Raw genomic sequence first — 23,458 nt, 5'->3', positions numbered from 1 at the left:
GGAGAAGGGGGCGTGGCTGGCGGGAGAAGAGGGCGCGCGCTGCTGAGAAGAAGATCAGGGGCGGCTGCCGTTCCAGCCTTGCTGCTTTGTCTACTGCCTGTCTGCCTATCTATTTGGTGAAGGCGCGCGCCTCTTTACGCGCGCGGGGTCGCTGGCCGATGGGTCTGCTCGAGCTCTGCCGCGAGGCCTTCGGCGCCAGCGACCTGTACCAAGTGCTGGGAGTGAGGAGCGAAGCTACGCCCGAGGAGATCCGTCGCGGCTATCATAAGGTCTCCCTGCGCGTGCACCCGGACCGCGCCGCCCCGGCCAAGAAGGAGGAGGCCACTCGGCATTTTCAGGTCAGGTTCGCGAGCGCGACTGAAAGGAGGCAGTGAGTTGGGACCTCTCTTGCTGCGTCCACGCCAAACTGCCATCTCTTTCTCCTAGTTCCCACTCTGCCAAAAGTGGCCAATCACCTGCGGCTCTGCAGCCGATGGTGTTGGACTACAACTCCCATCATTCCCAGCCGCAATTGGCCGCTCTTGCTGTGTATGCCTTTGAACAATTTTCATGGCAGACAGGAATCGGCAGGTGACGTTTTCCTTGTCAGTGCCGTGAAGATGCTGACCGCACGGGTAAAGGCACGATTTCCCTGTCAGTGCTGTCTGTCCACGTTAAAGGCATCGGCCAAGGGGAGGAGAGGATTCTCTTTGGAGAAAGACGGCTGCTGGGAGAGAGGTAATGCGTTAATGCTCTTTGGACTTGCAAAGTGGGTTGTCTTGTCTCTTCTCAGATACTGGGCAAGGTGTATGCAGTGTTGAGTGACCAGGAGCAGCGAGCTCTGTATGACGAGCAAGGGGTTGTGGATGAGGAGTCAACTGTGCTGACCCAGGACCGCAACTGGGAAGAATACTGGAGGCTGCTCTTCAAAAAAGTAGGAAGTTTTCTTCAAACTGGGTGGGGTGGGTTTCCAGAGGATCTTCCCCATCAGAGGGTGAAAATATTCCCTTGAATAAGAGGGCAGATACAGCCATCTCATGGGACCTCTGTTCTGCTCCCCTCACCACCCTTTTGGTGGCTATTTATAGTGCCAAAAATTTCATAGGCTTTGGGGACTGATTTTGGCAATTCTGAGGGCCCGGTCAGACAGCCCATCCTTAGAGGAGGAGCAAGTGCATCTAACTTCTCCCTTGCATGCTGTCCCAGCATGTATACTTGCTTGACTTTTTGTATACTATATACATCCTATTGTCTTTTCTCATATCTAAAATAAAGTTCAATGCCTATATTAACATTTTGCTCTTTGGTGAAACTTTATGGGACTGAGGAAAAAGAAGTGTGGCTCCACTTTTCCTGGAGAATGTGTCTGAGCGTAGTGTGATCACTCTTAAAAATAATTTGATGCCTGGATCTTGTTTTGTGTAAATTCTTTTCTTGGCGAGATTGATACAATATGTCAATTCTGCTTCATCCTATTCAACTTAACTTTGCATATGGAGCAGGTTCGTATTCTCCCCAGCAATTAGCAAAGACTCGGTACAAGTGAACCCAAATAACAGGAAAGTCTTAAGTTGGGTTGGTAAAGAAGTTAGCTGAGCTTAGCAAAAATGATTGTTTATGGAATTTAACTCTCTTAAATCAATTAGATAACTGTAAAAGATATTGAAGATTTTGAGAAGAAATACAAAGATTCTGCAGAAGAGCTGGCAGACATCAAAGCATCATATGTGGACTTTAAAGGCGATATGGACAAAATCATGGAATCTGTGCTGTGTGTTGATTATTCAGATGAACCAAGAATAAGACAGATTATCCAACATGCCATTGACTCTGGAGAACTTCCATCCTACAAAGCCTTTGTAAAAGAGACTAAGCAAAAGATGAATACAAGAAAAAGGAGGGTATGTTTGCTAGAGAAAAATAATGTAGAGGCCAAATTTGCAATGCTTGCTGTTGAATACAGTTCTGAATGTTTCACTGTTGAACATATATCTCTTTTTTCACTTCTGTGTCAGCTCTTTTCAAAAGCTACAGTGGGAAGTGAAAAAAGGACTATGTGATAAATAAGCAAATTATTCCTTGTGCATCAATGTGTGAACCATCAAATTCAGAATATCTTCATTGAAACCGATTCCTAATAGTGTGTGATCCCACTGTCAGAATTGCTAGGTCTAAATGAAAATATTTTATGTTCTAGGCTATATAAAAGAAAGAACACTGAGTGTAATTATCAATTAATGTAGAAGTTAGAATCTAGGTGCAAGGCAGGAAAAATATGGCCGACTTCTTCCATTGTAGGACGTGTAACAAGATTTTCTAACCATATCAATGCACTTCTGGTATGTAGAGGATTGTATTCAGGTGACTTACAGTCCTAACAGAATAAACTGTTTAATACTGCAGTAGATGATCTGACAATGAAACAAGCTTAAAATTAATTTCAACAACTATGTGATTGTTTCAGGCTCAACAAGAGGCTAAAGAGGCAGAAAAATCCAGAGAAGAACTGGGCCTTGGAGAAGGGGAGGATGACCTAAAAGCACTAATTCAAGTAAGGTTTGGAGAAAGATCAAAATCATGCTTAGATAGCATTGCCTTTTGTTGGTAGAAAAGAACATCTTTCATTCTTGTATTTTTAAAAAAACCTTTATCAACATCGCAGCATTGTTAAAGATCTACCATCAAGATAGTCTGATTAGCAAAAAGTAGTTGGGTTCCTGAGATTTTATATTGGGATTGGAGCTGTGTAATATTCTCATACATGACCTAGAGTCAGAGGTGAACAGTGCAATAGCAAGGTTTTGTGAATGACATCAAATTTATTAATGATGGTGAAATCCAAAGCAGACAGTCAAAAACTCCAGGATAATCTCTCAAAACTGGGTAAAGGCAAAATGGCAAATAAATGTAAAAGCAGTAGCCAGTGTTATGCCAACATAATGTTGTGGTAGTGCAATGATGTACATCATTGTACATCATATTGTAGTGCAATGATGCACATCCGTTTCCGGCTTGTTCTTGTGCTAGTGGAAGACATTTTGTGCAGTGCATTGCACTACCTTGTATGTGTCCCAAAGAAGGTCTTTCGCTAGCAAATATGCAACAGCATGGAGTGCCACAAACTTAAGTGCATGTAACTTCTCTTGTGTTAGCACACTAGTCTGAATATTGGCCAGTGTAAGCAAATGTAAAGTGAAGCAGATTGAGGCAAAAAAAAAAAAATGCTTGTCACATGCTGGTCTGAATTGGTTATGACTAATTGTAATTGGTTTAATTGTAAACCGCCCAGAGATGCAAGTTTTGAGCAATATAGAAATATTTTAAATAAAAATAAATAAAATGACTACCAGGAAAGACCTCGTGGTAGATTGCTCACTGGAAATGTCAACTTGCTGTGTGACAACTGTGAAAAAGAAACTCAGTATTGGATATTTTTAGAAAAAGGACTGGGGGAAAACAGCCAGGATATGCTGCTTTTTATATTAATCTATGGTGTGGCTGTGTTTGGAATATTGTGCTCGGTTCTGGTTGTTCTTTCTCAAGGATGACATTATAGCTTTAGAAAAGTGTAGAAAAAGAGCAAACTAAAATGTGAGTGGGATTGGACTAGTAATATCTAGTATTACAGTTGAGGGAAGAGAAGAATTTTGATACACTGGCTCCATACCATTCACCAATTTTATAGATGTCCTCCCCCCCCCTTTTTTCCCCTTTTTTCTCAATTAAAGAACCTCAAGTGATTTTACCTTTCCTTGTAGGTAATGTTGTCTAACATGTCATTATGTCCAGCAATATGATTTCCTTAATTCTTTGTTCTGCACATACATTCTTGGGTATTCAAACTTCAAAACTATCCTAATAAAAGTACTTCATAGCAGAACCCAATTAAATGTGTCAGTTTATTTAACCAGGTTTTATTTTTTAATTTTTTTGGTCCACTTCACAGAGCAGAAACGAGAATCGAAAAAAGGAAATGGATGACTTTCTGGCTCAAATGGAAGCAAAATATGTAAACAAATCAAGAAAAGGAGGAAAGAAAGGGATGAAATGAAAGCTGAACATGTATACAACCAGTCATTTCACTTGTCTCACATCAAGCTTAATGTTAATGGAACAGCAGGAAATAAATTTGTCAGTTCACTGCAGTGTAAGAGACTTTAAAAGTGAAAAAGGTAAATCTTAAAACTGCTGTGAAACTTTTTGAAATGCTAACAAATGCATCTATATAGTAATATCATTCCACTGCATTGCTGAAAAACGTTTGGTTAGCCTAAAAATCTTGGCCTGCTGTATTTATGTAAAACAGTATTGTTTATTACAAGAGTATGTTTAGTCACTTTTTAAAGAGCCCATTCTACTGAACAGGGGAAATAGTAATAATATTTTTAATAAAGGTCTTTGCTAAACTGAATAAAGCATGTTTTTGGGGGGAAAGTGTAGTGGGGAAAAGGACATATAAATGCAACAGAAAAATGTTAGGAAACATGTCTTTGGATGCTCTTGGAGACTATTTGGCTGCAAACTGCATTTTTTTAAAAAGGTGCTCTTGTGCTCACCAGAGCTGTTTCCACCTTAGTGGAAGAAAAGTGAAGGGAGTTCTAGAGATGTTCTTCCACTTATGTAACTTTTTGCATTGCTTTGTTGTTGCAAGCTTGCTTGCTTTCTTGCAGGGAACTGTTTGCACTCCAGCCATTTGGACTTGCTTTGAAATGGGCAACCTCAAGTCTGTGTAACATTTGCATCACTGTCACAAGGAACTCCTGCTGCCCTGTAAAGAAAGCCATTTGCGCAGATATTGTATGTAATGTTCTGTCATCCAGCATTACAGGAAGTAGACCATAATGAAACCTATAGCTTTTTTGTCAAGTTTTGTTACCTGTAGCTGAATGATAATAGCTCTGTAAAAGGCCTCAGGCAATCAAAATTGCACTAGCCACCTTGATCTAGCAAGGGAAATGCCCGTGCAACTAATGCGTATTGCATTGCATTGTTTATTAGGGCCTCTTGAACTGTCAGGATGCATCTCTTGATGAGAGTATAAGAATATTTTTATTTTTTTAATTTTATTTTACATTTTATAGCCTGCTCTTCCTCCAAGAAGCCCAGAGCATTGTACTACATACTTGAGTTTCTCCTCACAACAACCCTGTGAAGTAGGTTAGGCTGAGAGAGAAGTGACTGGCCCAGAGTCAGCCAGCAAGTCTCATGGCTAAATGGGGATTTGAACTCGGGTATCCCTGGTCCTAGTCCAGAGAGCCAGCGTGGTGTAGTGGTTAGAGTGCTGGAGTCCGGGGGGGGGGGGCGCTTTACTTAACTATGGGCAGAAGTGAAGGCTATAAGGAATATAGTCTTGACTGGGGTGGGGAAGTGGCTCAAAGTTCTGTGAGGACCTTCTATTCAGTTGCCACATGGGGAAGTGGAGAATGATAGTGCTTGGAGGCTGCCTTCAGGAAGCAGCAGTTCACCAGCAGGTGGGGCCCACCTTCAGCCAAGTCTGTCCTCCAAGAACCTGCTGCCTCATGGACACAGTGGGAAATACCCTCCAGGTCTGGACCACTGGAGGGCAACAAGCTGTGAGAATGAAGAATGGGTTTAGAGTAAAGACAACCTTAGGGTCATGCTAGTGTGTCAACTTTGCACATAAAGACAACGAAGAATATATGCATAACTATACATATTAAAGTTGTAGTGTGTGAAGACTAACTTCAGAAGGCTATATCCCTAAATCCAGTAACCAGTCCAATGGCCACTAACTCCTATAGTGCGTGACAACTTCTTGGCCTCAATATTAACTGCAAATTCAACTGCAGTTTAGAAAATATTTTCTTTATTGTATATAAAAGTGACATTTTACAATTTAATAAGAATCAATTCCCATCCTGGCTTTTCTAACTTTTACATGGTATCTAGAATCTATCACAAGGTGCTCTTCACTTTACAAAGCTTTATACATTTGCAGTCTGGCACTTACTTCAGCTAGTAAGACCTAGAACTAATTTTTTTTAGTTAAGTTGAATAATGTAAAGATTACATTAGCAATATCCATGGTGGGCTATGCTTTTTCTACTATATCTAAGCAAACATACCCTGGTAAGCATGTCTCCTACAAAACAAAGTGTGTATCCACTTAAACGGCATCTCTCACCAATGAAAGAACCCTAAAACTGAACATCTGCTACACAGAAACAGGTGCTCATAAGTTTTTACAAAACTTCTTGTTTAAAACAAGGGGAAATCTGATCGTACATTCCAGTCAACAGAATTACTTCAGTCTCTGAGTCTTGACTGAGTCAATGGTTGAAAAGGGATGGACTTAACCTAGGGAATGGGGAGTACCTCACGCTTAAATACCATTACAGGTGTAAATACTGTATGCTTTAAGCTTTTCCTCTTGGCCAACTTCAGGCATAAGCATCTGTAGTTTTTCCTCAAGATTGAGAACCTGTCTTTATATATAAATAGAGGATCAGTGGAAGTGTTTGAGCACTAATCTGATTATAAATATTGCTGTTATCAATAACTGGCAAGTCAGTGTTAAGCATTATTACTGCCATAGGAATCAGGTTATTGAGCCAGATTTCTTTTGTAATGGGTTATAAGACAGTAGAGAAACTTTCAGTGTCCCACAGAATAGCATAGCTGATTTACAGGAACAAAGTTCAGATGCAACACTCTAGTCTTTGGCAGTTCTTAACTTTATACAAAAATAAGACTCTAAAGAAAGATTTAGGGTTCTTCTGTAAACACATTTGATATTGCTATGGTTGAACACTGATTTTTAAAGCTTCTGTAGTCGCTCCCTCATCTTGGAGTTGGATGACTCTTTCCCATAACATGCTACAGTCCCTGTCTGCTTCTTGAGACAGATCCACCTCGGCTTTGAGTTCTCACAGAACCATGTAATTGAAGACCTACTAAGCAAAAAATCAGACAAGGCTTTGAAAACAGCAAGTGTTGTACCCAAAGTCTATCACCTTCCCATCTTAAAAGTTGTATAATCTGCAAATGTTTGTTTATAAACCTATTAGGGATTTATTCAAGGCACGAGCTCAAGCGGTATGGTCCTCTCATGCAAGCAGCACTATGTTAGAATGTACATGAGGCCTTTTCTGTGTTATGTACATATTATGTGTGGAAAAACATTTTGGCAGAAGGATGCATGCACCATACAAGCCTCTGCATGTTTGAATTTGCTCTCAAGCTTAGTTTATACATTTCACTGAAAGGTACAGTTGATGCCAGAAGTCCTTTCCCATGTTACTTTGCTAGCTGGACAACATTCTGATCACATGAAAAATAGTAAGATTTCACCTATCCATGGTTCCTGGGTGGCTGGAAATGACTTCCAAGGTAATTTCTAGCCACCATTTTGCTGAATGGAACCATTTTGTGGATCTTCCTTAAAATAAATTCCCCCCACAATTTTTTCACAGACAATTGGCAGAACTGGGGCCTTGGGGGGACATTGCTGGACAGCTGAAGAGCATGGTACAGAACTTTTACTGCCTTTAACTCTTTTTTAACCTCCAGGAACATAACCCCCACAATTCCCATTGCCTCAGTCTCGTTATCCACAATTGTAGGTAAGAATGGAACCCCCATAGATAACGAGGACAACCTGTAGTATAAATGATATTTTTAAATCAATTTTAAGTAAGTGCTGTAGAATGAACAAGAGAGTCATCCAGTCAGGGGCGTAGGGACTGTTAAGCAAAGGGGGACTATAGCCCCCCCCCTCCAGCTGCCAGAGTGTGGGGAAGTCACCAAGGCTCCCCCTCATCCAGGGTGCCCCCTTGCCTCCTCCAGCATCCAGCTGGCAAATGAAGCCCGCGCTAGCTGGAAGTACGAGGCATGCCCTCTCCTCTCCAACCAGCGTTTCACTGAAATGCTGGCTGTGCTGGGGGGAAAGCCTAGCCAGCCAGCCTTTCAATGAAACACTGACTGGAGAGGGATGGAAGAGAATCCAAATGGACCCTCTCCCAGGTATTGGCCCTGGCCCTGGCCCTGCATCTGATGTCAGATGCAAAGGGGTGGGGCCAATACCAAGAACAAGGCCCGTCATCCCCAGCATAGTGTCCCTTTCCCAATCAGTGGTTCATGGAATCACTGACTGGGAGTGCCTTTTACTGCCTTCTCAAGAACTGCTGAACAGATGGGAAGCTCTGACGGGCCCCATTCTTGGCACTGGCCACACCCCCTGCATCTGATGTCAGATGCAGGGGGCGTGGCTTGGGGGGAGCCTAGGGTCCCAGGGAGCCTCTGGAGGACTTTGTCCCCTGGTCACAGACAAGTTCCTTATATCCCTGCACCCAGTTTAGATCTGAAGAAGCCACCTTCTAGGTGCCACAGTCATGTGAAGTTAAATGGGTGGCTTCAGTACTGATGCTCTTCTTGTAGGATGCCTTCCTGGCCCATTCTCAGCCAGTGTTTTGGAGGCTGATCAAGATCTAGCTATTTAAGAAAACCATGGGAGTTGCAGGCTGAATGATTGTTGTATGCTGCTGTTCAGTAATTTTTCCCTGCAGTTATATTTGTTGCCTGATTTTTATTGTTTTGTATTTTTATTTATTTATTTATTTTTGCATTTTTATACCGCCTTTCGTTAAAATATAGCCCCAAGGCGGTTTACAAAAGTTAAAAACATACAATAAAAACACAATAAAAACAACATGCTAAGAGTATAAAAACAGGCATAAAACAATACAAGAAATAAAAAGGCATCTTGTATAAGGCATCTTATCTTTTAAGCTGCCTTGAGGTTCTTGCTGGGGTCATAGGATATAAATTTAAACTTGACATTTAAAATAGTGTTCATATTGCATACATTTCTAATGCACAAGTGACATATCAATAGTTCTATCTTCAACATTTGAGTCTTAATGATTATTTATCATGGCCGAGAGAGAGGTGATGGCAGGAAGATGTATGTGGACACAAAAACTGTCTCCATACCAGTACAAATTCTGTTTGGCCTCTCTCTGGTCTGAGTGTCGACAGGAACCATAAAATAATTTTGCACTGAAATTAATAGGACTTAAGTTAGTCAAGACTAATCTGTCTCTCTGATTTCAGTACTGCTTAGTTATGACTAACTAGTCTAGATGTTGTTCAGTATGAAACATGGGAGGCAGATCCTGCTTTAAAACTCCTAAATTGCCCTTACAAACACCACTGAGGCATAAAAGCAATTTAAGGCATTTGTGGGAAGAGATATTCCCAGGAAAACACTAATGGGTGCACCCCAGTGGGCACAATCCAGTAACCTTAGTCATTACTAGTCCCACTGAATGCAACGGAATGAGACTTAGCAATGACCACATTTTGCAAGGTTGTGCCTACTGTGCTTATTCAAACACCAGTGCATTTTCTGACCAGTAAAGATGAGAGGAAGAGACACACACAAGATGCTGTTCTAAATTATCTAGTAAATATTTGACAAATGAACAACAACTAAGTTCAAAAAGGATGCTCAATATTTTATGAGAAACAACCAAAAGGGGACAGAGGTTTCCAAATCTGCTGCCTCTTACTTCTTACCCAGTGGAGGATGATCTTCTTTGTCCTCCTCATCCTCATTAAGAAAAAGACCGAGAGGCTGGTGGTGGAAAGAATTAATATATGAAGAGCTAGATATCCCTAAACTGATTCCCATCACTCCTACGTTAATAGAATCTGTAGAGTAATAAAAATTTCAGTATTAACACTGTTATAGATTGCTTGATGAAAAAATAAATATTATTAATACATATTCAACAGTGCACATACCTGTGCCAGCAGATCCTTTATTTCGTGGCTGATTAGCATAATCAATAACAGTGCAAGAACGACGATACTGTGAGTCTGGCTGTAAGAGGAAATACAATAATTATTGCATGTACTGAATCAGGATGTAACAAAAGCAAGGGACAGAGATCCTTCCCTATGTGAGGGTACAGTACCTATGCAAAGAGAGACAGAGCTTAATAGAGCCTTGATTCTTCCCTCTGAATCCATGCTGAATCAGCAGTCCTGGACATTACAGGGAACAGGAGGTCTGTACACCTCCCATATTTAAACAAGTCCCTCAGCTCTGCACAGTTCAAGTTAATTGATATCTAGATCTCCAGTAACTTGAAACAGCATGTAGGATATAATGTCTTTCTGGGCTGCTCCCAGACATGGAAAGGAGGGTGGAGGGAAAGAACGGAGCATTGGTTACTCACCGTGAAGGCTCCTTCTTGCTGCGGGTTTCAAAGGAGTCTCACAGATGGGTTATCTTCACCCACATGACTCCAAGGCAGGACTATGCAAATTAGTTAGAGTAAGTTCGGGAGGAGGAAGCCCCTCCCCAATTCTTTTAGTACCAGAAGCGACAGGCACAACGATGCAAAGCAAGCCCCTGGTAAACTATGTGCAAAAAACAAGTCAAACAAACACGGCCAAAAACTAACTAGGCCAACGTTATGGTAATCATTTGGTAGAGAATTTACACTAACGGATTTCTGGACGGTAGGAGCTGGCACAAAGGGTGGGTCGAAACGCCCTTGGACCCCGCAGCAAGAAGGAGCCTTCATGGTGAGTAACCAATGCTCCGTTCTCTGCTGCTCTGGGTCCAAGGGCATCTCACAGATGGAACATACCAAAGCTCTGGGTCCCAAGAGGGAGGGTACCAGCTACTACTGTGCAGGGAGCACCTGCTGGAGGACTCTCCTCCCGAACACTGCCTGTGCAGATGCAAATATGTTGAGTTTACTGTGTCTGGCAACGGTAGAGGGAGCCCACCAGGTCGCTGCTCGGCAGATGTCCTGGACGGGAGCAGTAGTGGAAAAAGCCGCTGACGAAGCCGCTGACCTAGAGGAATGGGCGAGAACCATAGTCGGAGCCCTGAGGCCTTGTGATTCATATGCCAGAGATATACAAGCCTTAAGCCACCTAGCTATGGTGGCGGGTGTCACTGGCCAACCCATGGAGAAAGGGGCCAATGTAGCCCTCACTTGAAAAATAGCGAAGATCAGTTCTAGAGATTCTCTACAAAGGGTAAAACGGAGCATTTCTCCAATGCATGGAGAAAGGGGCCGACCCATGGAGAAAAGAAACAAAGAAAAACTCAGAGGTTCTAATGTGCTTGGTCCGCCTGATGTAGATTTTGAGACATCTGCGGACGTCGAGCTCATGCCACGCCTCTTCCGCCAGGGGAACCAGGTGCAGGCAAAAGGAAGGTAGCACGACGTCCTGGGACATGTGAAAAAAGAGGAATGCAACCTTTGGACGGAAAAGGGTCTGGATTAGCTTAACCGAGTCTTCCAAGAAGATACCGAGGTTTTTGTGTACGGACAGAGCCCTGAGCTCAGACACCATGCATGCAGAGGTGATGGCCACTAGGAATGCAAGTTTGAGTGATAGTATCCACAAGGGAATAGAAGACAATGGCTCAAAGCGGGGGGAGGGGGGGCTGAAGGGCCTGGAGAACGGTATGTAGCTTTCAGGTGGGGAAACGGTGGACCACCGGCAGGGACAGGAGAGTAGCACCATCTGAGATGTGGGTGGCGATGGCCAGCTCTCTTAGAGATACCTGCAATGAGACCCACGAGGGAGAAGGCTTGGCGCTTCCGAGTGATTGCCGACAGACCCTTGTCCAAACCGTCTTGTAGGAATTGTAACAAGTGAGACATGGAGGCGGACCCTCTTGGCACCCCGTGGTGGTCCAACCAGCATAGGAAGGCCCTCCACATAGACTGATATATTTGGTTAGTGGAAGGACGTCTGGAGGCTAGCATGGTGGTCAAGATGGTGTAGAGTATCCATGGTGCTTCAGGAGGCGCTGTTCAGTTTCCAGGCGGCTAGCTTTAACCAGCCTGGATCGGGATGAGAGACTGGGCCTTGTTGCAGGAGATCTGGCGTGACGGGGGGCAGCAGGTGGGAGGTGAGGTTGTAGATCTCTGCGAACCATGGCCTCCGTGGCCAGTACGGGGCCACCAGGATGAGCTGGGATTGAAGGAGCTTGACTCTGCGCAGGACCCTTGCCAGGAGGGGGGTGGGAGGAAATGCGTAGTGGGGTCGCAAACAGGTCCACAACTGGTAGGCCGAAGTGCTTCACAAAGAGGAGAAGGTTTTCGGGTTCGGGCGCCATTCCCTTGGTAGGAAGTCCAAGCGGCTCAACCAGTCCACTATTGTATTCAGGTCGCCCTGGATGTGGTGAGCCATCAAGGCGTTCTGCCCAGAGGAACAGTAGTGTTATCTCCACCTGGAGGGGCCCGGACCAGGTACCCCCTTGACAATTTATGTGAGCCTTCGCCGCGGTGTTGTCCGTGTGGATAAGTACGTGGCGATGTATAAGAGAGATGACAAATTTCCATAGGGCTAGGAGGATGGCCCCGAGTTCTAGTCAGTTTATGGTGTGTTGGCATTCCTCTGCCCACCACCTGCACTGGACTGACCAGTGCTAACAGTGTGCTTCCCATCCCCTCTTGCTGGCATCCATGGTCACGATGATCCTGGGGGGATCGAGGAACTCCTTCCCCCCCGAAAGATGTGGGGGGGTGAGCCACTACCTTAGGGAGTGTTGAACTTCTTGGGGCATAGCAACTTGTCGGTTGGACTTAATAGCTATGCCTGTCTGAAAGGGAAGGAGGAACCACTGCAGAGGCCTCAGATGGAAACACCCCCAGGGCACGAACTGTAGGCCTGCCACCATCAGCCCCAGAAATCTGGACAGGTCCATGAGAGGTGCTAAGTTGGATTTCAGCACCATTCGTACCCCTGACTCCAGGGTATGTTTTCGGTCCCGGGGCAGGAAGAGTTTGTCCAGCTGGGTGTCTATCAGCACTCCTGGGTGGAGGATCTGGTGTTCTGAGAGGAGTTTGGCCGCTTCCACAAACTGTTTAGGGGTGGAAGGGTTATGCTAGACTGCTTAGAACCTGGGAAGACTAGTGCACTTGTTTGTCCACTGGCAGGGCCTCCTGAGAGGTTGCAGGGCTGGGCTTAAGGCATGCATGGTTTGGGCCGTAAGTGGGGCCAGATCTGCCGCCCGGAAGTCTCTGGGGAGCCTAAAGTGAGACTGGCACTTGGGCATCAGGCCATTAGCCCTCAGACCTAGGTGGTCTAGGTCCTCCTGGCCCATTGGTTCAGTTGATGAGTGGGGGTCCCCAATGGAGCTAGAAGGCCGTTGGAAGGGAAGGGCCTTGTGGGTTGCTGTGGCCAAGTTCCCCATATCACTATGAGGGGTAACCCTGGGGTTCTTGGGGACCCATGACCAGACATAACAACCCTACCTCACAGGGATGTTGTGAGGACAACAACGACCATGTACACCGCTCTTGAGCTCCTCGGAGAAGAGCAGAACACGAGTGTTGAACATAACTAATAAAATAAATCACAAAGGAGTGAACACTGATCTCCCTCCGACTAAATCTGGAAGCCACACTGTGAAAGAAGGGAGAGGTCCGCCTGGTCCACATTTCCCTTTAATTCATTTATTTATTGTTTTCTTTTCCTTAGGCATCATCTCTCTCAAGATTTTGCCAATAATCCTCAATTCATGCACCCTAGGTAGGTGGCATATCCCCAAGAAGATCAAATAAGGCCTGGGCTACAGGGGTATTTTGGGTCAGACTAGATGACCCTGTGGAACCCACAGGTGGGAGATCAGACTACTGAAAAAAGACCCAGCATGGGCCGAGCTCACCAGTTCCTCCGGTGCCGTCGAGCCTGGACTCCTGGTCACACGCCCTCCATAGCTGCTGGCGCCTTCTTTGGGCCTTTGAACCCGAGGCCGCCATTGCCGGCAGGGGAGGAGTACACCTGGTTTGGCCACCCAGGCGAGCGGGGATTACGAGTACTGCATGTTCTCAGCTGTTGCCCCAGATTCAGTTGTTGGTGCCTTCTTAAGGGCCGTAGAGCCTGAGGCCACCATTGCCGGCAAGGGAGGAGTCTGCCTGGCCTTCCGTGCACCCCACATGCCTGCCCGGTTGAGCGGGGGTTGCGGGTACTCAAAATCAAATCCTGGCCAGCAAGGGGAGTCAGGGGAGAGCGGTATTGGAGGCACTGCTTGGACCGCTTCCTGCCCATCGGCTGTGCTCCCTGCTGCTGCAGGATGCTGCCACAGAGCTGAACAGCGGCATCCATGTGCTCCAGAGACCTCCGGCTGGAGTAAAAACTCGCCTGCCAACACAGCTCAGGGCGGAGTCGCTGGCAGCAGAGGAAGAGCAGGCAGGCCAGCTAGTTTTAGACTCCATCAGCACTTGTAGTACTCTGGGGAGTCCTTGCCTAAAATAATTAGGATTAGCACAGACTAAGTAAGAAAAGGCAAACAAACAGAGCAACAGGGAAAACGAAACTGAAAGCGCCTGAGCGCTGAGAGAGCTGCCTCTCAGACCTAGGATGGTCTGGATCTTCCTGGTCTATAATGCCAGGTGGGTGGGGAGGGTCTCCAAGGGAGGTAAGGGTCTGAAGCTGAGCCACGCCTTGGGGGGCTCCACTAGCTAGGTTCCCCGTGTCCCTGAGGGGGCTGAGCCCGGGGACAGTTGTTGTGAACTACATATGGTTTCGCACTCTGTGCATGCTCAGAGAGAAAACACAGGCCTGAATTCCATATAATTCTGGGTTGGTATTCTGGGTTTAATGTTGGAGTAAGGGTATCCCCAATACAGTGGACCCCTGATCAGAGATATCAGAGGAGTGGGCATCCCACTGTCTGGATCTACACGCTGGAGGAGGCCGGGGAGGCTCACCTAGCGCGCTTACGCTTTTTTGCTTGTAAGGCATCATATCACTCAAAAGCAGTGGATAGAAGGTTCTCCAGCCACAGACCCCAGGAGGTAGGCATATCAGAGGGCAATTCAGTTAGTCCTGGGAGGTAGGCTATTCGGGGTTGGGCTAGATGACCCCAAGGGGACCCCAGGTCAGAAGACATACAGGGCCCTGTCTGGGCCATGCTCACCACCCCCTGCTGGGTCGAGGATGCACTCCTGGTGACCACGCGTTGGACTGGCTGTGCCCTAGTGGGTGTGGTGTCCAACGCCATGCCCTCTGCTGCTCCTGCCGCTTTTGCTGAGGCCTTTTGGGAAGTTTTTGGTTGCATGGATGCCAGTACTGGCAGGCCCAGGTTTTTCTGGCCTATAGGGGGCCCTGGGTGCACAGGCCTTTCTTGTGTGCCCGAGGGTGGCAGGAGAGCGCTGGGGAACGCGGAGGTGGGAGCGCTGCCCGGCCCACTTCCCCGCTTGTAAGCTGAGGCCCTGCCTGTGCTGGAACGCCACCAAACAGCTGATAGGCGGTGTTCCGCTGCTCCGGGAGTTCCGTGGGGTGCAGCAAGCACGCCCGCAACTGCAGGCTCTTAAGAGGGGCTGTGGGCCACAGCGGAGTGTGAGGGCCAGCTGAAAAAAGACCCCCTCAGTGTACTCTGGGGGTCTTGCCATCCAATGCTACAGCCCAGCTAGATGGAGGGAAAAGGCAGGAAAACAACAAAGAGGAGCTGAATGGAAAACGAAAGTAAAAGCAGCCGAGCTGTAGCTCTGATTAGCTGCCTGGAGCCTCGCAGGACAAAAAGAACTGGGGAGAGGCTTCCTCCTTCCGAACTTAAACTAATTTGCATAGTCCTGCCTTGGAGTCATGTGGGTGAAGATAACCCATCTGTGAGACGCCCTTGGACCCAGAGCAGCAGAGAACACCAATCTGTATGCTTTAAGAGGAGCTCTGCAACACTAGCTTTGAGCGCCGGCACAGGGAAGAATTATGCCCCGTTTCATTAACATTGAACTTGCCCTGTTACCAACATTAAGGAACTTTAAAAGGTTATACAGCTGGTCCCAGGAGCTTCCTTATGCTGAAATAAATGACAAACTGAGGCACAAATGTTGTAACAGTTAATACTCATGAATTGGCCAGGCAGACTGAGGTTACACACAGCAGTACTTACAGAATAGGCGTGGTGCAAGAGGTGATACGCAGTCTGAAACTCCAAAGCCACCTGTTCTCAAGTGACCATTAATAATAATAATAATAATAATTATTATTATTAATTAATAATAATAATAATTCAATTTCAAGGGAAAATAAGTGTCTGTAGAGATTAAAAGTAAGCAAATAAGGATATTTAACTCACAGAGTTATAAAATGAGATCAATTCTTCAAACCAGAAAAGCCAATACAACTTAGAAATAACCTGTGCAGATCTTAACCAGTAGCCAACACCTTAAAAGCCATGGTCACAATCCAAGAGGATTTATATTTACACTTACATTTTCCTGATGTTTCCTTTATTGCCAAAAAATAACAGGAAGCCCCTGCTCTGACACCCAAAGCTCTGTATTGCAACCCATGTATCTTGTTTCTGTCCAGGCGGAAGCAAAACAAATATCTACATATCTGTGCCTGGATGTAACTTGACACGCCTTACCCAAAATGCATGTGATGTGCTGGGTCTGGAGAAACTATCTGGTAATAAAAATCTCTCATGTCTTGGTTGATGGTTAATTTCATCTGCTATTGCACTGCGAGCACGGCTGCCGCTCCCCTGAGATTTCTGCAAAATGAAACAGGAAAATAGCATTGGTTTTAGTACAACTTTACATTGATACTTGTAAAAGCTCGGGGCTAGTTTTATCCCACTCCCCTGCAATGGAATGGCAGCAATCACTGGAGAAGGTCGTTAACTGACTGAAAACTAAACAAGAAAGACCAACCTTTTCCCCCAGCAGGGCAACATAATAGCAGCATTTTGCTTCAAGGCTGACAACCTCAAAAAGTCAAGTTATTCACAATCTCCCCAAATAATTAGCTATTATCACACAAAAGGTTCAGAGTGTGTGAGCATTTAATGCACTAAGTTGCTTTTGGAAACCATTCACTAAAAATGAATTATTCCAAAACTCACTATTTTACAAGAAGTTCAATAAGAGGCTTTAAGAAGGCCTTAGTTCTGGATTCTCGCAACAGAACTGCCGGCTTACCAGCTGCTTTTGAGGTCCCAAATGCTCCGCCACATCTACAGCACTAATAGGAGGCAGGAGATTATTTCGGCTCAGTGGGACTGGGGAAGGCGATGACAGTTGCTCACTTGCTGCGGAGCTGGAAAAATCAACAATTACTAAAAGATACTCATTAGCACTAGGAATGACAAGCGTAAGCTCCATTAAAATAAAACACTGTGCATGCAAAGTGGGTGAAAATGTCAGGCGACTTTGTTGATGAGATCATGACTTAAATGGAGAACACCACAGTGGGTGAAACTTCAGCAGAGATTAGAAGTTTTAATATGGGGCAGTAATTCTGTGCCTCACTATCAGTTCAATTTCAAAAGCACAATTTCAGAAAGGCTTTTAGAGCTCCAATATGTCTTGTCTCTAAGAACTACTGCTCTTTAATCTATGGAAAGCAACAGACAAATGGGTGTGGCTTGGATCTACAATAAATTTCTTACCAAAGTCTGTCCTTGAGGAATAAAGAGAGGCTCAATATTCACTTGCTATCTACAGTTAAAATTACTAGAGAAGAATATAATATGTGGGACCTCAGATGCAAGAAACAAGACAAGCTACCATTTGCATCTGAAGTAAATAACATACAGTGAAGTGAAGTGACTGACATAAGCATTTAGGTATGTGGCTGAAATGGATGAAATGACTGGTTTAAGAACTCAACTCAAGTAAGATAGATGTTGGTGGGCAAAGGGAAGCTCCTGCAGAATCCATATACGTTTCTTTAGTTGTCAGTACTCATCCATTAATTGTGCGGGTGGTACAGACTCTAGGAGTAATTCATCTGTGTCCAAGCAGCAACAGTGGTCATATACACTTCTTCTAGATCTATACCTTGGTTACCGTGAGGGCTGATTACTGCAGAGCTCTCTACCTGAGGCTGTAGAATGGAAAATACATAGTAGCTGCAACTGGTCCAGACTGAAGCCAGTACCACCATACTGCCTGTCAATGTTATACGGGACTAAAAAAAAAAAAAAAAGCCCCTCTCTCTCTGAACAGATATCGTGCTTAGCAGGCACCTTTCAGTACCAGAGGAAATGACAACATAGTGAAGAGACAAAACTCAATGTAAGCAAGTTAATAAGGAGGAGTGTGATGAGAGAATCAAATATAGCATAGAGAGAGCCAGCATAGCACAGTGGTTAGAGTGTTGGACTAAGACTGGGAAGACCCAAGTTTGAATCCTCATTTAACCATGAAACTCACTGGGTGACTCTGGGCCAGTCATGTATCTCTCAGCCTAACCTACCTCACAGGGTTGTTGTGAGGATAAAAATAACCATGTATATCGCTCTGAGCTCCTCAGAGGAAGAGCAGGATATAAGTGTAAAAATAAAAAATAAAAAGTACCAAGTTTCAAAAGAGTGGAAACTGCAACAGAGAAAAACCAAGTTGTTCAAGTCCATCTGCAGCATCTTCCTTCTCTAAGGAAAAGCGTGGAATATTGACTATATCACCAACTGCCAGGGACCAGAAGCGACTGTCACAACCTCTCTCATGTATCCCTAGTATTTTGTTTGTTTTTGAATATTTATATACCACTTTTCAACAAAAGTTCCCACAGTGGTTTTTAATTATATCAGAATTGTAATTGGCTTTGGAAGCCAATCTTGGCAAAAAACTAGGATATAAATATAAACAAGCTAACTCCAGCCCGGGTAGGGGATAGTCTTTCTGCTGCTTCTTATAAAGGCATATATGCTTGTATGTGGGAAAGGAGAAGCACCCAGTCTCCTTTCCAACAAGGAGAATCCTTTCTTAATTTTTTTAAGAAAGAAAAAATAAATGACAAGGATTTATAAAATCACAAGGCGCTGTAAAAGAGAAGTAGGGTAGCACTGAATGTATTAATTCCTTACTGTTAAGCACACCTGCATTTGAATAATATAATAGGTAAATATAATCATCATAATAAATAATATCCATCTTATTTATTTATTATTTCTCTGTGTAAACCGCCCTGAGCCATTTTTGGAAGGGCGGTATAGAAATCAAATAAATAAATAAATAAATAAATAACAGTATCAAAACAGCAAAAGGTCACAAAATGATATGGGCTTGAAGGAAGAGGTGGGTAGGAGTAATGTGGTTTATCACCAATGATGATATCAAGGCCCATAATATGCAACCGCATTCTATGTTGCATTATGTATTGCAATAAGCATGCTATAAATATGCTATTTGTGAAAAAAGACTACTTTCTCTTAGCAATAATATGTTACTGTTTGGTTGGTGGAAAACACGCTCTTTCTCTGCAACTGAGGCTCTAGCTGGGAGAGAATCATGTTTGGAGCTTCCACAACACAACACAAACCAATACTTACACATGCATTGTGCAATATAGTAAGCCAGAAAGGCTCCAACACTTGCCAAAACTCTACAAGGGATAGCTTAGAAATGTGAAATAACTTTCCTGGGCAGAATATAGTATTTTTAGCCCCACCCTACCCCAATGGAATGGACTATATTTCAAAGTGTGTACTGTTGCTTTTTTTTTATCCCTTCCTTTCCCCCGCTTCACAGATTTGATTTTGTAAGAAAAGAGAGATTGAACCAGAGTTACATATCAACATACAGTCGTGTTCCTCTGATGACTTCATCCATAGGTCTTGGAGTCCCTGAGCGAGAATAGCTGGTGTTGATAGGATGCAGGGTACGTGGTGGTGGATTACGTCTTCTAGCAGATTGAGCAGAATAGGACAAGGAAGATGCACTGAGCTCAAGTGGGCGATTTGCCCGAGCTCTGGTTGATAGGATGGAGCTGGAGCCTGGCCTCATAAGCGGTCTGTCTTCCAAGTCTCTGACACCAAGGGGGAGAAAAAGCACAGGAGCAAAATGAATCATCAGCTGATTTCACACTATCTGCATAAATGAACTAAAGGCACCCCCACCACAATTGTAGCTATATCAAAACAATTCTGCTCCAGGGAGCCCATATGCAGAAAAGACAGGTTGGGTTCTATCGCCACATTATGTATTTCCACTAAGAGTGATCAAAAAATGCTACTTGGTCGACTGAATGACTTTTTATTTCTATGCTGTATTTCACCAGTTTTTGCTTTGCTTTGGTTTAATGATGAATGCAAATAAAATCTCTCTCTTTCATCAACATCTATCACAGTGCAGACACCACTACACTGAGCCAATCCACTAGCGTATTCATGAGCAGTTTTAAAATAAACAGTTATACCTTATGTATATTCTCAGAAGTGTTACTGATTTTAGTACAGGCTTAACTCCACCGGCAATGGCTTGGCTCAGTTAGGCACCCATATCCCATCAGAGATCTGGGAAATGCACTTTCAGAAGTTGTAACTGCCGAAAATGCCTTCCCCTCCCCCACCAGATGTAGAGGACTTGCCCAGGTGGCCACCGGTCTCTATGGCTGAAATCGAGTCTTCCATTTCCCAAACCAGAGTGGAGAAGGCTCCCCGAGAAGAGCTTATTCCTCCAGAGCTTATAAAAACCAATACAGAGTGGTGGGCTCCGGTCTTGGCTTCACTCTTTACATACATTGACTCTCATGGCCATATTCCCAAGCACTAGGGGCTGGTGATTATCATTGCCATTTTCAAAAAGGGAAGAAAGGATGACCCTGCCAGTTACAGGTCCGTTACCCTACTCAACACCATCAACAAGCTCTATGCTAGACCTCTACATGGGAAACTTAAGGACTGGCTAGACTACAACCAATCAATGCCTGGTGCTTCAGCGCCTCATTGAAAAATATTCTTCCAGCAACTATGCCTCCCTTTACGCTGCCTTCATTGAGCTTAAGGCCACTTTTGATTCTATCCCCTAGTCAAGCTATGGGAAAAGTTGGACGCCTCCTCAATCAACTGTCATCATCTGCTTTATCTGATCCGCACTTTTGCAGACACGACCCTCAAGGTAAGGTGCAACCCACAAGGGCATCTCATGAACCCCATCCCGACACAGAAGGGAGTCAAACAAGGATGCATCCTGGTCCTACTCCTTTTCAACTTTTCCATCAATGACATGGTGAGACACCTTAGTAGCCCAGACTTTCACCCTCCCAAGCTAGCAGATAGATGCATTTCCTCCCTGCTCTATGCAGATGCTGCTGCAATCCTCTCTAGGACCCCTATAGGTCTCAGAAGAGCGCTGGCAGCTCTAGCTCAGTATTGCATGAACGATCAACTAGAAATCAATTATCAAAAAACTAAAGTTATGGCTTTCTCCAGAACACTCAAGTCCTGTCCCTGGAGCATAAAAGGCCACAAGGTCGAACAGGTTGCTTGTTTCAAATACTTGGAAGTGGTCGTACATACTAGATCGGGCAGCAGCGATATAGAAAGATGCTGAAAGGCATCATCTCATACTGCATGGGAAGAGGCGACGGTAGACCCCTCCTGTATTCTACCAAAGAAAACCACAGGGCTCTGTGGGCGCCAGAAGTCGAAATCGACTTGGCGGCACACTTTATCTACATGCCTCTGGCTCAAGAAAGGTCCACTGTGACCATGTCACCCTCACCACTCAAAGGAGCTCCACTGCCATTCTAAAATTCCTAGACTAGAGGGGGCCATAACGTTTGAGCAGCACTCAAATTATTTGAGGCCAAGACATTGGTGCAACTTCTCTATGGTGCCCATTTGGAGGAGCTGTGCAGTCCAAATTTCTAAGAGCGGCCCTCCAAGTACTTCGCTGTGTCTCAAATGTTGTCCATTCTTAACCTCTGGCTTAAATTATCCCTCAACCCTTGTGGCCTGGCCCTCTGACACTACCAGACAATTTTCAATCTTCCTGGAAAAGGGCCGGGTGGACTAAATTGTTGCTACTGGGCTTCCACCGCCCCCACTTGCTATGGGCTGTGACCAGGCGAAAACAGTCAAACAGAGGATAATGGACACTGAGCGCCAGGCTGACCTAGGCAGGGTTCCATCCTTCCTGTGACCTCAGAAAGGTTCAGATACTCTGCCTTCCCTGCGGTGTACCTGCCACAGCTAGAAATCCCAAGCCACAAAAGGACTTATACCCTCACCCATTGTCATGCCCTTCCGTCCCCCTTACTGGAAGGCAAATATAGAAAGATGCCAATAGCAATAGCAATAGCAATAGCACTTACATTTATATACCGCTCTATAGCCAGAGCTCTCTAAGCGGTTTACAATGATGTAGCATATTGCCCCCAACATTCTGGGTACTCATTTTACCGACCTCAGAAGGATGGAAGGCTGAGTCAACCTTGAGCCCCTGGTCAGGATCGAACTTGTAACCTTCTGGTTACAGGGCGGCAGTTTTACCACTGCGCCACCAGGGGCCCAATTGCAGAGAGACTTTGTCCCTGTGGCACTGGGGAGGTATAAACCACAAAACATGTACTCCTCTTTTGCCCCTTTTACAGAGACACTTGGGCCAAGCTTATATTTACGCTACTTTGCAAGTACCCTGGCCTCCCAAACAATATCTATACCTGGTTGCTGCTTTTGGATGAAGACCCAGCCTTCACAAATAACACTGACAAGTTCTACGTGGCAGTGAGTAGTATCTGTCAGCTCATGACTGCGAGGCCATTTCCTTGCATCACCTCTGCATAGTTTTAAACTGCTGAATATTTTCTTTTTGTGTGTGTTCCTATTAGGTAGACCCCTAAAATAAGGCGTCTAGCCTTATTTTATATACCCTATTTTAGCCGTTTTTTGCCTCCAATATATTTCACATTGTATATGTTCATAATTTTTAATACAGCTGTTTAATAATCTGTTTAATAATGTGGTGATTCTCCTTATTTAGCAGGGGGAGAGTAACTGGTCCTATCCACCCCCAGCACAGCATCCCCCCAGTGACTGTTGCTGGTGTCAATCTTATGTTTCTTTTTAGACTGTGAGCCCTTTGGGGTCAGGGATCCATATTATTTATTATTTCTCTGTGTAAACCGCCCTGAGCCACTTTTGGAAGGATGGTATAAAAATCAAATAAATAAATAATAAATAATATAATATAGCTTTATACTATTAGAGTAGTGATTTTATAGTAGAATAGTTTTATTGGTTCCATAACTTGTTTTTATTATCTTATTTTGAATCATGCCCTACTGTTCTATCTTATGCTGGTCTTGGACCATAATAAAGATGATTTGATTTGATCAGTGCAGGCTTTGAATAGCAGCCTTAGCAAGTTTGTCCCACACCCCAAACCATTTTTAGATCAAGTTAAAACTGGACAGGAGTGGAAAGGCCCTTAGTGCTTTGTTCACATCAGAAAGTATCAACCATGTCTTGGTAATCCTGTGGATTATTGTATTACTGTAATTAATTACTGAATCAATTACTGTAACCCAGTCTATGTGGAGCTGACCTCTGAAAAACCAGTGCTTTCGCCAGTGCCAGTGGCTGGCTTATTAACCACAGCTAGACAGAGAGAACACAACAGATTTTGCCCACCATCAGTTAGGGAAAATCTTCCCCAAACAGGAATCTTCTTACCCATTGAATTAGTCAGATTCCATCCTCCCTTGCACACCTGAAAAATATCATCTGTGGTGGTGTGGAACAGAACTT

At 44.6% G+C, this 23,458-nt stretch overlaps 2 protein-coding genes across 15 annotated transcripts in view; one reads left to right on the top strand and one right to left on the bottom strand.

Moving 5' to 3' along the window:
- Positions 1 to 8: 8 nt before the first annotated feature.
- Positions 9 to 4,394, top strand: DNAJC9 (DnaJ heat shock protein family (Hsp40) member C9). The gene is made up of 5 exons (XM_053308562.1): positions 9 to 338; positions 773 to 913; positions 1,626 to 1,880; positions 2,444 to 2,530; positions 3,926 to 4,394. Exons 1-5 carry the CDS (start codon positions 159 to 161, stop codon positions 4,028 to 4,030), a joined length of 768 nt encoding a protein of 255 aa, XP_053164537.1. The 5' UTR covers positions 9 to 158; the 3' UTR covers positions 4,031 to 4,394.
- Positions 4,395 to 5,789: 1,395 nt separating this feature from the next.
- Positions 5,790 to 23,458, bottom strand: part of FAM149B1 (family with sequence similarity 149 member B1) — a 56,515-nt gene continuing 38,846 nt past the window's right edge. For 12 of the 14 annotated variants that reach the window (XM_053306166.1, XM_053306169.1, XM_053306167.1 and 9 more), the window contains 6 exons: positions 19,510 to 19,734; positions 16,905 to 17,022; positions 16,352 to 16,477; positions 9,745 to 9,823; positions 9,517 to 9,651; positions 5,790 to 6,893 (listed from right to left, as the gene is read on the bottom strand). In XM_053306166.1, coding sequence (XP_053162141.1) covers positions 6,817 to 6,893; positions 9,517 to 9,651; positions 9,745 to 9,823; positions 16,352 to 16,477; positions 16,905 to 17,022; positions 19,510 to 19,734 — 760 coding nt within the window. In that variant the 3' untranslated portion in view covers positions 5,790 to 6,816. The remainder of the gene's footprint in view (positions 6,894 to 9,516; positions 9,652 to 9,744; positions 9,824 to 16,351; positions 16,478 to 16,904; positions 17,023 to 19,509; positions 19,735 to 23,458) is intronic. The other 2 variants (XM_053306168.1, XM_053306178.1) reach the window with 2 other exon arrangements.

This window comes from Hemicordylus capensis, chromosome 3 (assembly GCF_027244095.1).
Source record: "Hemicordylus capensis ecotype Gifberg chromosome 3, rHemCap1.1.pri, whole genome shotgun sequence".
Taxonomy (NCBI): domain Eukaryota; kingdom Metazoa; phylum Chordata; class Lepidosauria; order Squamata; family Cordylidae; genus Hemicordylus; species Hemicordylus capensis.
This window is presented reverse-complemented; position numbering and strand designations above follow the sequence as displayed.